This window comes from Sipha flava, unplaced genomic scaffold (genome assembly GCF_003268045.1).
Source record: "Sipha flava isolate LNK unplaced genomic scaffold, YSA_version1 41_pilon_pilon, whole genome shotgun sequence".
In the NCBI taxonomy this organism is placed as follows: Eukaryota; Metazoa; Arthropoda; class Insecta; order Hemiptera; family Aphididae; genus Sipha; species Sipha flava.
Genome location: NW_020273144.1, coordinates 1762512 through 1779418, shown reverse-complemented (window position 1 = coordinate 1779418; position 16907 = coordinate 1762512). Strand labels below are relative to the sequence as shown.

General features: G+C 29.8%; 1 protein-coding gene across 1 annotated transcript in view; it reads right to left on the bottom strand.

Moving 5' to 3' along the window:
• LOC112688953 overlaps nucleotides 1-4285 on the bottom strand; it is a 221059-nt gene extending 216774 nt beyond the window's left edge. The window contains exon 1 of the mRNA XM_025562400.1: nucleotides 3718-4285. Coding sequence (XP_025418185.1) covers nucleotides 3718-3835 — 118 coding nt within the window. The 5' untranslated portion in view covers nucleotides 3836-4285. The remainder of the gene's footprint in view (nucleotides 1-3717) is intronic.
• Between the last annotated feature and the right edge of the window lie 12622 nt (nucleotides 4286-16907).

Below are 16907 nucleotides of genomic sequence, written 5' to 3'. Positions count from 1 at the left end.
CAATAAAAAATATATAAAAATAGAGCCGGTTATATCTCGGACCAAAAGAGGCTAGAAAAAACGTTCATCATACTACATAGGTACTGACAGTAATTTTATAAATTATAATACTTCTTGGTATACTATATTACTCAGTGTTTTATTAAGAGTAAAAATAGATAAATTGTTTTTCGAGCTAAATATACAACATACATAATTGGCTATGAGTAAATCAGGGATCTGGATTGTCGATGCATGTTAGATTTTATGTTCAACCTTGTGCTTTATTGATAACCATCGAATAAATTCTCGGATTATAAATAATATCACCTTTCGTACAGCCAGTTAAAATGTTAACTCCTATCTGATACTTTTTAAAGACTATCTACCATCGTGTACCGTCACACAATTTTTTTGCACCCAAATTGCGTATTAATATGATAAGAGAATCAACTTTTAACTTAAGCTTATATAGAAAAATAACTTAGATGGATTCATGAAATCCAGAATCTGAAAATGAAAATTGAGAGGGTGCACACATCTTTGTTTTCATCTTTATCTCGGCGCGACAGCACGCGGTAAAATACCGCTTGAATTAAACGTGTTATAAATAATTATTTAATTAACTTGAAGAACTGAAATCTGATCAAAAATCTTCTTCGCAATATATTCTGATATTTAAAAAAAAAACGCATAATCATTAAATAAATAATTTTAAATTATATTTATGATCAAAAAAATAGGATTTTATATTTATTTATATAAAAATATAGTAATTAAATAAATATATTTATATTTATGTATACATAATAAACCTGTAATATTATTTATTATATTATGAATATTGTGATAGGATACCTAGATTATTTGTATAAGATATGATCAGCAAACCATGCAGTTTCAGTACAAATAAATAAATCAATGTCACCTAGAATAATCAGAAAATGATATTAAAAATGTAACTTTAAAAAACCATTCACTTTACATATGTACTGATAAATTCTAAACTTTCAGGTTAACTCAATCTAATTTATTGATAGCTAATTAATAATTTTTTTTTTTTACTATAACATTTTTTTTTTTTTGTAATAAAGGAACATCGTGTTTAAAATGTAATTATTTTTCTACAAATGTAATTTTACATTGCTTCTTAACGATCCATTGAAATTAAAGCGTATTAACCATACTAAATAAGTCATTGTTAAAGTTAAATATAAATAATACAACTTGTTACAAAATATAACATGTGTCCAGTTTATCCAGTGTTTGAATTCTGACATTTAAATGTTAATTTTTATAAACAAATTCAGATAGATTCATTGTATAATAAACCAATGAAAATGCATTTAATTAGAACACAACTGTCGTATTATCTGAAATCGTGCATGATTGTACTGTCATTATTTAATGTTACATTTTGATTAATGACCATATAAAAAAAAAAGAAATCGAAATAATTATTATTTAATTATTATTGAAATGACATTTATAAACTTAAGTTAATAACAAATGCAATGTTAGCTCTCCTTTTAGTTCCAAACATCATTAATATCTTTTAAACGATATTCATTATTGACAAGCACTATTATTAGATACTACTGTCGACTAACTACCACATTATTTCACACAATCAAATTTATTTTTTCATTATTCAAAGTCATATTTATTTTTTACCGAATATTAAGAATCAAGTATAAGTACAGTCTAACTTAGATTATAAATAAATGTATGTAAAACTTAATGCTTTAAAACCTCAAAAAATTGTAAGTAAAAATATAAATACATATTTTATAAATATATTTATGAACTAAATTCAACAATCAATAAGCTAAAAATTTGAAACATAAATTTAAAAATGTTATATATTTTAGATTTTGAGAGAAGCAAAAAATGTAATGATTTTATCGTGATGTATTCAAATTTTTAAATGTTTTTATTTGTCTACACAATTTAAACCAAAAGGTTTGATTATCATAAGAAGGAATATTTTCCGATAGCATATTTTGTCTTGTTGATACTTTTAGAAGAAAAAGTTTCTTTGAATTTTTCAATAATTTTGTACAATATTATAAAAAATTACCACAAAAACGGCAAATTACGAAATTTACGAAATATTGGCTTTCAACATCAATCGAAATCTATTAAAATAATAGTCGTAAAATCTTTAAATTTTCCCTAAATAAAAATATAACCACTCATCCAATATGGTATAATTTCTTAAAAGTTGCCTTTGACATATATTTTAAATGTTTTATTTAGCTTTTATCATAAAATGTTAATTTATTGATGGATTATCTTGAAAATTTAATAATTAATTAATTAATTCTAACAATTTTCAAAAATAAAGTATCGAGTATCTGTAACCTTCATCCGGTTTTCAAGCATATGAACTTCAATAATAATACAATTACACATAAAACGCATCTAAATAATTTTGAAGATAAGATTAAGTCCCAATAATTTTTTTAAACTTCTGACAGTAAAAATATTTTAACATTAGTCTATTAAGACTGTTATGAATTAAAAACATTCCACTTGTCAAATTTAAAGTTAATAACAATAATATTTACTGTTTCTAAATAAATATACTATGTGTATGCTATAGCAGTGCATTAATATACTGTTATAAAATACCAAAAATGATTCAGTAAAAATGAACTGATTATTTCGCATGCAATTGAATGTTTTCAATTTCGTGTTAAGATTCTTAGAGTTAAAATTTTTTTTTAGTTTGAATTATTTTATTATATACTTTGCAGTATGATAAAAAATTACTAGGTATATTTTAAAATTAATAGAATTTTAATTTCCGTAATTATGAACACAAAACATTAACATTTCATTACTGCTACTTACAAATTACACTTTGATTTGGGAGATTTAAACCTTTATTTTTCTTTATAAATATTGTAAAATTTAATTAAAAGCAATACCAATAAGTAAGAAATAAGAATGTTTAAAATAACTTTACTAAACATTCACAGTTGTCTTTCAAAAAAAGAAGTTCTATGAAATAAAAAAAAATACTTCTTTTTGAAAGAAAAAGCCACTTTTTTCAAAACGTATATTACAATCTATCGTAATTATAATTAAACGAAAATGTATGATTTATTTTTTAAGATATATTGTATTGATATAAAATAAACGGTACAATCAATGCACGTTGAATCGCAACAAATTTTTCACATGTAGACGGATGGAAAATTATAACGAAATATTATAGTGGTAGGTATTACAGAAATTTAGTGATTCTTCGATGATTTAAAGTGAAATCGAATCACTTGGGTTATAATATTCATAGTAGATTCGTTAAAAAATGGAATAATGGAATTGTAATTGTCGAGTCACGATCACCGATTTGAAAATCGTCAATGTAATCATAACAGTACGGGGTAAACTGTAAATTATTATCGTTTTCGTTATTTATCGACGTTTTCCCGCCGCGCAAATAAAAGTTAAATATCATGAATTCAAATAAAATGTAGGCACTTATAAAAATATAACAGTAGCGACAAAAATGATTTGTACGTGATAAATTTTTCCGACGGGATAACGTCCGTAAAATAATTTCACTGCCGGTCCCTCGCGGTAAGGCTAAGAACGCGCGGCAAAACAGTCCGTTGACGTTCGTTGCCCGCGTGCGAAACACGTGCCAAGCGCAGTGCACCGACACGGTGGTACAAGCAGCATGTCACGGTTCACATGTTACAGCGCACCCGTGTAAGTGATGGTACTCACCGACGGCGAAGAAGAACGGCCACATCAGTGCCAGGTGATTGCACGCGACCAGTGCCAGTACGATTTTCCACGTCCAACCGGCCATTCCCAACAAAGTGATGCCGCGTGAGACCATCATCTCGGCCTGCGGACGAACCAATCGAGGACTGCCTACTGCGACCGGCTGCTGCGCTTCGAGCTCGCCTTACCCTTTCCCCGGGCCACTGATCCGCGCGTTTGGTCGGTGTGTGTGCTCGGCAGTACGGGACTAACTGTCCCGCGCGAACGACGACGTCGTCGTCTTAGTGTTGATGTTGATGTTGTCGTTATTGTTTCGCTTCGTTTTTTCGTCGAATATTTTTCTATACCCTTTCGCGCCACTGTCCTCTTCGCAGTTATGATAAAAAAAAAAAAAAAAAAAAAAAAAAACCGACTAGAACGCTTTTGCACCGGTCGAGTGCGGCTCGTCCGTAGCGGTCGTGTTTCGTACGCTGCCGACGGCGGAAAACGCGAGTGCAACAGGAGTTGTGGTGGTGTGGCGGCGCGCGGGCATACAGACCAAATGCGGGCAGTCCACTGAAAGTCGCGTGTGCCGGTCGCCGGAGAAACACCGTCGTCTGTGTCTGCGCGGCGAGCGAAAGCGACGGGGCGCGCGCGAACTTTCGCCCCTCCCCCAACCCCCCGCGTACCGCACGCCCCACGAGCGTGGACCTGTCGGGCGGCGGGCGACACGAGATTCTCTCGTTACCACACCCCGCCGTTGCCGTCTGACATTCAACCTGAAGCACCTAAAACGACAATGCGACCGCTACCGTCGTCGTCGTCGTCGTCGTTTGCCGCGATTGTTGATGCTGCGACTTATTCGTCGCGTCTTATTTATGCAATTACGGTGCCCGGTCCACTTGTTTGGAGGACAATTAATGTGCACATACCGCCCCGTTCGTGATCCTGATTCGAGCGGCGGAATCCATTTGCAATGCTATCAACGTCCTCGCCGGCACAGTTCCATGGTTATTGGCACTTAGCTCGGATTAGTATTTTTTTTAATCCCGGTTAAGATATTGTACCGAAAATCTAAAACAAAATAAATAGGTACCTGACAATCTTAACTCGTCTAGATAAAGAGCGGATACATTTAAAAATGTTATATACATTAAAATAATATAAAAAAACGATTATCGAACTTATCATGTGTAATGATTGACTATAAGTTCAAATTATATTTATTGCTAAGCCCTATAAAGATTTTAACTTGAAAATTAAAAAATAATTTATTCAATAATCATGTATAATCTCAACTAATAGAAGATAAGCAAAGGGCCACAAATAGAACAATAAATTATATGTACTATTTAACAATGCCAGACCCTATATTCAGGTAGGGCAGATGGCCTATCTGATAATATTTCAGTGGTAGGTGAGTTGGCTCAGTCTCCAGTGTTTCAGTAAGCGAGTCATTACTAATGACTCATTAGTTATTGTAAGTTATTAACAAACACGGTTGGTAATCAACAGTACACACTGGTCGGTAGATTGATCCTCGCGTCTTATTTATCTTATCATATTTTTCATGTGCTGCAGTTATTATTAGGCTCAAAATCCAATCGTAGTCAGATCTCATCTCGTTTTATAAGTACACGCCCTACCAGAATTGTTTGGTATCGGTGCCACTGCATATTGTAATACGTAATACTCATACATTATACCATTGATTCTAAGTATAATTCACATTTTATTACGTGTCAGTACAAGTACAGTTATATAACTTCAATACCGTCACAAAAAGAGGGGAAGACTAAAGCTCTGTATATTTTTGTTACACAACCAAACGCTTGAGATCTCCTACCCCGTCACCATTGTCATCCATGCGCAATCTCGAATAAAATAGATAGAAACCCATGGTTTAACACCACTCTAGGTCGTTTTTCTCATCCTTGACGCGAACATTAAACGCCTCCGTGAAGTGTTCTGCCATGCTTTTTAGTAACGACGTTTAACTGGAAAGAGAAAAACAAACATTTTCAATGATCAAACAGAAAGGCGGATGTACGTCGTGGCCAGCGCGTACACGAGGACACGTATACACAAACGATGTGCACATGTCCAAACATTAAAAATAGTATTATTGTAAAATGAATGTTGTTTTTTATAAAAAAACAAAATATTAAATATTTTACTGGTGTACGTTTAAAATTGTATAATGTATACAATAAATTTAAAATATTTATTTTGTAATTTATTTATTTATTATTACTTATGAATACATTAAAAAATATTTTTATTTTGATCATTATTTCCGTGATTATGTTTAAAATTAAATAGGTAAAAAAATTAGTTGGAAAACAGTGGCGGCTCGTGTATATGTGCACTACTTACCCAAACTCAAAAACAATTGAAAACATAAACCATAATAATACAACTAAATATACCTGTAGTGTTATTAAGATTATTTTTAAAAATATAAAAATATAAATTCAGAATATTACGAAAATAATATAATATTTAGTTGAGGTTTCCGAAGGCCAAACGGGCAGGCGTTTGTCCGCGACGAAACGGTATCAGTGTGTGTCATAGTGGTGCAGTAGTGCACGCTATTGCTGTCCACGTTTGTACAATGTATAAATTAAAACAAGTCGAAACACGCAACACGCGTTATAATGGAATTGATGAGCATATTCGTTTCTGTGCACATAATCAATTAAATTGTTTTCAGCGAATTATTTTTTGTGTCACCGCGCCGTTGCGCGTTGGCATCGGCATTATGATTTATTTTTACTCTCATTTGTTTATTGTACTCCGATTATCGGCTGATAATGTTAGTCATTATCTTAAATTCAATACAACAATCGTGTTTCTGTTTACTACCGACGTTGACGTATATTATTATTCGTGTAACTAACGAACAGCAATTATATATATATATATATAGAAGTACGTTTATGTACCTATACCTATGTTAAAATTAATATTTTTTTTACCCACCTACATATCTTACAAATTATTTGTGCATCACCTTATGTGAACTTCACGAGCTGCCACTATTGGAAAATAAAATGAGATTTTTGTATATTGAAACCCAGTAACTACAATGTAGTATATACTATGTTTCTCAACCACTGTGTCGCGACACACTGATGTGCCGCGGGATAAGACCAAGTGTATCGTGAGGTTATATTAAATGATACTGAACGTATATTTATAACTATTATAATGAAGCATATTAAAACATGTTGTTTAACACATATTAATTTAAAATACCGATTTAATTATTTCTCGTTAAAATAAAATATTAATGCATTAATGCATATTAATATATTGTACCTATAAGATTTTTGTTTGATCTTTACTTAACTGTTTTATGGTGTGCGACAAAGTAAAGATACTGTCCAACTCAGAGCGATTCTGCGTTTCTGCGTTTCGAGCGTTTCTACGATTTTACAAGGGCGATGTCCACTAGCGATTTTACATCCATTTCTGCGACTTTACCTAGTACATGTTCATTCCATTTTTATTTACTCATTCGATCGGCAACCAAAATTATATCCCGAAAAATTTTGATGGCTGGAAGTGGTGCTTTAATTTTTGAATAAATATTTTATTTTATTTATAATATTACCTTAGTAAAGATGTTATATATATATATATAACATTCATTATTTAAATTACCATTCAAGTTAAGATCTTTTCCTACGTTTACCTAACATTTTTGGATCTTTTGGTCTATTTCTGTGGTCCGAGTGTCTAGGATTTCAAATAGATTCCTATAGGAAAACTGTGGTAGTTATTTGTTCGGGTAGAACCAACGGGGAAGATATTTTAACAGCGATTAATCGCAGAATATCAAACTATTTTATTCTTTTACCGATTATCGCGCATGTAGCGCTATATACTACACGCGACATACACTCAATAGGGACAGTACATATGAATAATATACTAACTATAGTTAAAATTGATAAAATGTAAAATTGTTACACAATAACGTAAAAATCGCTCTCAATGTGACAAAAAATATTTTAACGACGTATCATCATAATACAAACGTTGAGAAATGCTGAGCTACACAATAATTTTTGATCGTGGTTATTTTGTGGTTCTCATATTTTATTTTAATAAAACTACAAATTTGTTCCAAAGAGCCAATGCCTGCTCGTTGTTTCATGTGGCAATAATAAGAAATTTAGTCTCTATGGCATTCGATCCTACACCATGTTGGACCTCCAGAAAAATATAACGAATAATAAACACCAATTGCGTTATATTTTTGTGTACTGCGATTACCTCAAATAAGTCCGTCGTATACATCATGGCTGCCTTTAATCGCTATTTAATTTTATCAAACATCTAAAATTCTGATTACTGAGCTTCTAATATAAAATTATATTGTTATAATAATATTTATAATATTTAATATAAACGAGTTGTAAGACAGGTATATTTTTAAAGAAATTACATTTTTTTAGATAAAGACTAAAAGCAGAAGCTACACCTGTAAGTTATATAAATCTTAATAGCGTAAAGAAAATTTATCAATTAAGTTTAAATAATGGTATTTATACATTTATGGTTCAAATACTTTATTTGCCCACTTTAAGACACGCATCAGACGCAAGAAAAATTAAAAACTCAATAAATATAATTATTTTTTAAAAAAAAAACCTAATTTATGATTTGGATTTTTCATTCGCCAAAAGTACGTGGATCGTAATCCGAGGTATGAATAAATTATAATAAAAATAAAAATAACTTTTAAGTTATATTATATGTATATAAATTATTTATAAGTAATTCAAACATGATTTCATTTTAAATTTAATCAGTTACCTGACAGTGTAGTTAAATCAAAATCTACGATAATTATTCGAGATATTATGTTGGTAAATCATGAAATTTCTAATTTACTAACCATGAAGTTTGTAATAATGAGTGTCAGTAATAACAAAAAATTATTTTACTTTGATAGCATTCAGTTATAGGTGTAAAGATATATTACTAGATAGGGCCATATGAGGCCAAAAATATATAGTTGTAAACCTTACAAAAATTGTAGGTATTACATTTTTTAACTATAAATAAAAATAATATATTATAAAACACGGATTTAGGTATTGGTAGTGTTGTTATATAATATTACAATACATGGTATCAGTGTTATTCTTAATTAGGTATTTTCGTGTTTTTACGGTGAACTATTACAATTTTTTCTGCTTATTACCATAAAAGTTACCATATAATTATGGCTAAGGGCTGAGCCTTGTTTTGAAGCATATTTTCGATGTAATGTAAATTTAATTTTGTGTTTTGAACTTTTACTTTGAAAGAACGATTGGTTAAAATATTTAAGTACCAGAAACTTTATCATGTGGCCGTTTATATCCCATTTGATTAGAGTGAATAGGTCTCTCCAAACCAAGGACTGTAACCGGACCAAAAATAACCGGTTATAGAACCGGGAACCTTGTGTTAATTGTAAACCGGAACCTCAACCGAAACCATTTTTTTCAAATGCTAAAAAAAAACCTAACCAAAATCGGAACCTAATTTTTAAAGTTTGATTTACTCGATTTATTTCTGTTGTAATTTTTTATTTTTAAGTAAATTTATTAAAGAAATTATACTATTTGTTTGATGTTTACAGTATTATTTATTATTCAATTTATATTTTCTAAGAATATTTTGTTGTATACATATTGGAAAATAGTATATTCATATTAATTTCCTACAATCCAGTCTATACGGACTATTTTTTAAAGAATTAAAAGAAGTGAAGTACCTATATAATTAATAATATATTAATAATTTATTATAGTTTATAAACTGTAATATAACTGGTTATTCCGAGAACTTTTCAAAAATATTCAAACGAAGTTATTGACTAAAGGAGATGTCGAAACTCGAAAATGTACTTAAAATAGATGGTCTAACTGCAAGTGATAGCGGTCATCGTTTATGCCGCGTATTCAGTGTTGGGAATAGATAATGCAAAATTTATCTAGATAAAGATAAAAGATAATTTAAAAATAATAATAAAAAAAAAAATTTCAAAAAAAGTTATTTTTTGGTCAAAATTTCATATTCTAATAATATCTACGAAAACTCAATTATAATCATTATTATCAATAGGTACCTAGGTGTAATATGTTTATTGTAGTAATTTAGTGTACCATTATGCAGTATTTATATATAATGTACAACATTTAATGATAATTAATCACTAAAATGTTAAATAAAAAAAAAAAATGAAAATTGCTCTGTGCGTATCAGAATAAATACAGAATACATAAAAAATGATTTTAAGTTAAGACTATTGTTTTCCATATAATATTAATTTAATGATTTTCATTATTCTATAAGTAGTTACGACTTAACGGGTTCCAAGATTGAAGTAATGACTATTCAGCGTATGAGTGACATGTGTATACTAAAATCAAATACCTCCTATATTAGTAACTTCCATGGAAAAATAAGAAATTAAGTTTAAAAATACCAAAAATATTTTCCCGGCATGAAAATACAAACAAAATGTCATACCAAAAAATAATCATTATTTATTAATATTACACGAATTATGATTATGAATACAAAATCTATATGTATAAAAGAAAGTCGGGTTAGTTACAGAATTTATAATTCAAGAACGGCTGGACCGATTTTGATGATCTCTGATTTGTTGGATTCGTCTCCGTACAAGAATAAAAATAACTCTAACCTTGACAATAATACAGACAATTATCTAGATAAGTAAAAATGTTATCTTAGATAAGTAATTAGATAACTTAGCGTTATTTATCTAGATAAGATAAAAGATGACAAAAAATCTATCTAGATAAGTCCCAACTCTGCGCGTATTGTCACGTTTATTAGATATTATACATTTTGGGATCAGTACATTTGTCCGAAAACTTAACTGCTCGACACCATTTGCCCGACACTTAATTTACTCGACAACCTTAAATTATATTATAAATAAATATGTGTCAAAAATTTTTAAAAATTTCAATAAAATATTATATTATTCCCATTGTGTTATTTACAAATTAATGTTAAATTTTAAAATTATGCATTTAATAATTGTGTAAAAAATTAATATTATAATAAATAATTATATTATATATAATTCATAATATATAATTAGATATATAAATAAAATAAATTAATTAATTAATAAATAATAACACAAATATTATACTACTTACAATTTAATGTTATGAGCGGTTCTTATGAATCTATCGCGAATAGCGGTAAAATACGATTGAGAACGGAATGACTGAGAACGTTATTTTTGGTAACACGATTGAGAACTTAATATAATATACTATACTATACTTAATACTTAGTATTTTTTCACATAGAACGATAATATCCATGACAAAATATTTGTCTGATTGAGTATTTTTTTTTAATTATTGTATATTAATAAGTAATAATAATAATAATAATAAAATATTGTATATCAGTATTACGTACAATAAAAATATGTAAAATATACTTTCGGGCCTTGGAAAAATATAGCGTCGGGCATTCGAGTGTCGGGCAAACATATCAGACCCTACTTACAGTCAATGTTGATTCACAACTTTTGACCTTTGATTTATTTAATATTTCGTCATACGTAAAATAACCATACACAGAATTCTGCGTATGACAATCCATAAAAATTTTAATATTAAATAGGTAATTTAATAATTTAATAATTAATACAAAAATTCAAAATTTAAGGGTTTATTTACTTATTTAATATTAAAATAATTATGGAATGCCATACGCAGAATTCTGTGTATGGTTATTTCATGTATAACGAAATATTGAATAAATTAAAGGTCAAAAGTTGTGGATCAACATTGACTGTAAGTATCCATTAAATTATAAATTATAACATTTATATTTTATACATAATATTTAGAATAGTGATGTAAATTTGCCTGTGGATTTACATCATACAATAATTTTTGGTAATAGGTTATAACCGGTATTAACCGCAACCGTAACTGTAACCTTAGTTTCATGTTTTTAAGATTTATGATTTAAACCGAAACCTCGGGAATTTTTTTCTGAAAAACCTAACCGAAACTGAAACCGGAAAAAAATAAAGGTTACAATCCCTGCTCCGAACCATATCGTATGCCTTTTGGTAAATCGAGTAATATTAGTATGAGGTGTTGATTTCTTTTGAAAGCTGTAATGATGTCAGTGTGTAATGAAGAGAAACACTCTATGGTAGAATGTCTAAATAACTATCATCGTATTTTCTAAACTTATGTTTATTTTTTCTTTATTTTTCATTTTAACGCTTGGTTGTACTAATATTGAGAAATTTTTCCATTTTTCCAGAAAAGATATAAAACACGAGTTGATAATGCACAATTCGAAAATGACGAATACACCTTACGTATGGTTCATTCACGACTACTAATACTATTGCCTTGCAAATATATTAATATTGGTCATTACTCATTACCAGGGCTCGAGACTTGTAGCATTTGCATATTTTTTTTGTAGTTTATGAAAAGATAGCAGAGTAAGCAATAAATCCATTTCAGACAAAAATGAACTCAATTCTAAAAGTTTTTAGTGCATATTTTTGCATATTCTAGAGGTTTTGCTTTTTTTTCGACTATTTTGCTATTTATTGCTAGTTAATGTAAAAATCGAAAACTCAGTCTTGCAAAAATACATATTTCGACCACTCATCAGTGATCAACAGTTTTGGGACGTTATAAAACTCATTGTCGATTGAAAAAAAATATTCCTAAAATAACCCAATGCAAGTCAATATTGTGTTTATCGTATCTTTTATCTTAATGATGTTGTTGTACAAAACATTATTAAGCAATAACAAATCTTTCAAGTTTGAAAATATTCGGAAACATATAATAAGTGCAATTATGAAGGTACACACTGTAAGTTACTTTTTCATGATTTATTGATTTGAAATAATTATATTTTACAGATTGGCAAAATTTGACACATACAAATTAATGAGAACAGGAGAATTTTTAGTTATTATTTGTAGAAAATTAACTGTAAAATTATATAAAAATTTTTCTTTAAATTTTAATAATTATAAATTTATAAATGTCTAAATAAAAATTTTAAATAAATAATTTTTAAAGCATATTTTCATATTTTTAGTGCATATTATAGCGCATATTTTACATTTTTTCGGTGCATATAATAGCGCATATTTCATGATTTATTAGTGCTATAAGTCTCGAGCCCTGCTCATTACAATTCAGCACTATTCGGTAGACGCAATAATATTGGGTTATCAATAATGCGATAATTCTGTGTTACGTGTAGTCAATTCAAAAGTTCATATGAAGGATGATTGTTAGGATAATTCAAATGAAGATATTCAAACTAAGTTAAACTGTTTTATTGAAATGTTCTAAGTGTAAGTATTTATTAAATTTGACAAATATACTGGCGTGAAGGTGCTTGCTAAGATCGGACTAAAACACATCTGACTATTGGTCTTTTCGGAACTATCTTATGTACCCCGTTTATCGTAGTTGATCCGGACCCAGGGATGTATTTAGGGGGAGGCGAGCGACTACTATCACCCCGGGTGACACATTTTTTTGGAATTAAAGGGTAGCAGCATTTTTTTGCAACGATAATCCATCATCTATTTTCATTCATCAATCGAAAAATGTTAATGCTTTAAGATTTTGCAAAGTGACTTATGGCGATTTCTATTATCATGATAATATTATCAAAAATTGATCACATAAGATTCATAGATAATAAATATTACCTTTCTTGAAAATTGTATAAAACATGTGTAGGGGTGGTAATAAAACTGTACCTGGGGCGTCAAAACTCTAAATACGTCTCTGACCGGACCTAGTAAATGTTAATCAAATGGTCCTATGCGATTCACCTGGCATTTAGATAAACATGTCTAGTACATGTCATGTAGACACTGTTTATTTTGGATTTTACCAGAAACCATTTTAAATACCTATTTTAATAATCAATGACGACCTTTTTAATAAAACATTTAAACAATATCATTTATGAACCAAGAACAATGATTGATCAAAAAACTAACGAGCCTCACCAAACGGACCATGGCAGTTAGAGATTTATAAACCTCCAATTACTTTCACTCAGCATTAGAGGGAATACAGAAACTTAATCATTTGCGAATAGTTTCCTTGTTATAATATTGAGTGACGCGGACCCGTGCAGCAGCCGTTACAAAACGGCCGTCACCGACCGTGCCCTTATCTCTCTCATCAACCACCAGTCCGTGGCACGGATCGTCGCCGTGACACCCCGTTACCCCATCTATTACCGGACAGGGGACGCGAGCGGTCGCGACGACGTCCGCTAGGTACCACCATCGGAACCGTGCTGTTCTTCTGAGACCGTGTACGGAGACACATCTAATCTATTTTCTCAATCTTTTTCTTTATCAATCATATGTTACTTTGATCACACTGGTACTCGTTAATTTTTTAATTATTATTAAATTAGTATGATAATCAAAATTTTATTTCAAAAATCAATATTTTCACCTGATCTTTATTTTATTTTTTTTTTTTTAATCTCACGTGCGTTTCGACTCATGAGTTTACCAATACGATTAGGAACAAATATACACTCGCACGCGCAAAAATACGCCACACACATGCACACACACACACACACACAGGCCAGAACTGGCTGCTCTTATGGGGCGGTTACGAAAATATTTAAGGGCGCCTTAATTTTTGTTATTTAATCCTTCAGGTTACCTATGGCCCAATAGATTACAGATTAAAGAATCATAATTTAGGTTTAACGCTTGTCTTCACAAAAATATAAACGTTTTTCAATGACGTATTATTAAAGACCATGGGGTTATTACTTGTTAATGAGAAACAATGGATATCTTTCCAAAATCTTAATGTAGCGATAATTTTTATGGGTGCATCATACATCGTAATTTTCATGGGCACGTCGTGCATCTGCCCGGTTGCCCGGTGGGCCAGTACGGGCCTGCACACACACATACATATAGCACTTTTCACTCGTTTACTTCAACCGATATCGAATTTTGTTACTGAGAAAATCACTCGGAACTAAACGATTGTATGAGCAATAATCAAGCATTTTTCACTCGATTATTTTAACTGATTTCGATACCCAGAGAATCGCTCGATTATTTCCGAAAACAATCGAAAAAAAACGTTCACATGGAACAATCGAGTATTTCGAATAAATAAATCTAGTTTATGCATAATATATCTTATATATAATATTGATATTATGACCCACATATTAAAATAAATTTTACACAATAAAAAATGATTTGATTTAAATATGTTTATACATTTAGTTTTAATTGAGATAGAACAGTGGGGTCAGCAACTAATGTCTCTTTTATGTGGCCGTAAATTTCAAAAATAGCAAATGTCATTGAATATCATATAAATTTTTTATATTGTCTGACCCTAGAACCATTTTTAATTTGTGAATGTGGCCCAAAGATCCATAAAGGTTGCCGACCACTGAATTAGAAAATATTGTTTTTAATAAAATAATTGCTTACCGGTAATAATTTACTTGAAGTCAACAAAAAGGTTGAAAACTAGTAACACACTTGTTATTGACTGAACGTCAAAACTTCAATATTTTTAAATAAAAGTCCAATAAATCTTATAAAATCATTATTATCGAAAAACCATTTTGTTATCGCATATCTTGCACGACCTTGTCTACTAATACCAACATTTTCTTTTGGTTAAATGTTGTTTGAACTAACGCGAACGGTACGTCATATGATTCAGTGACATGGCGATATGGGTAATCGAGAAGCGGCCGCCTCGCAGTTTTTTTTTTTTTGGGGTGGGAGGGCAAGGTCGTATCTAAAAATTTTTTTCCGGAGGGGTCCAAAAAATGTATATTGTAATTTTATTGAAATAAGATTTTAACTTTTGATGTTTGGTTAAAAATAAGACTGAACAAGATTTAATCTTCTTTTATTAAAATTAATATCGTATTTTCATATATGATATAAAATTTAAAGCAGTCAATGATTAATTGAAGCTTAAGACATTTTTGACTAAAAATATTTATGTTGGTATTGAAATAAATAAGTATTTTAAACATTTTTTTAAAATATTGAAGAAATTTCGTGAGGGGAGGGGGGTCCAGACACCCTAGACCCCCCTAGATACGACCATGTTGATAGGTGTTAAAAAATGTACTTGCTTCTGAAAATTGTTGAATTCGCCACGCCACTAATATGATTAACATATTATACACATCTTTTGTATTCAAATTTCCTACAATTTTTCTATTTATAAATATTATGATGAAATCATTGTTATCAATCGACCTATCGCGACATTAAATATGTTCAATTTTCAAACTCCGAGTTATCTAATCCTGTGTCACCGCATCCATTAGTAATGTCATGTTACAAGGCGATATTTTTTATTTTATTTTAAGAATAGAAGATAGACGCATTAAATTGAAAACAAAAAAATCTAAGTTATTTTATTTAACAAAAATTACAGCAACCCATGGGGACATGCCCGGTGCCCTAGTCTAACCCTGTCCACGGCTAAATACCGCTTTACTACCTATATATTATTATACAAAATCATTCATTTTCTTACATTATGTTAGATAAGCGAAAATTTTAAATTTAAATTTAAAAAAAAAAATTATATAGTAATAGCCATATAACCTGTTTTGTACTTATTTTAAAACAAGGTATGTTAAATATCACAGGGGGCACTACCTCTTCTTATTTATTCCAGGGGGGAAATTGCCTTCTCTTACCCCCCCCCCTCCAGTTTACGCCAATGGTTATGTAAGTAAGTATATATAAATATATGTATATTACCGTTAATAATAATATTTAGACATTATTAAAAAAAGTTTAATCTATGTTGACTGTCTTTACAAGTATTGATATTATTGGCTAATCTTTTTAGGCTATATTTACAAAGGAATTCCCAGCTAAAACAGTCAATGATACAATTATAGTAATAGGAATGTATTATTTTTACAATAAGCCAGCCATAATCGTTATTAATGATAGTCAATGATAACATAACAGGGCTATGATAAGGTATCTAATTAATGAATTTTGACATGTTGTGTTTTTACTATTTTTTATTATTATATTATATTAATTTAATATTTAATAAAATTTATTGAAATTTAATTTTTTTAATATTATTTTAATTTAATTTATTTAATATCATTAAATA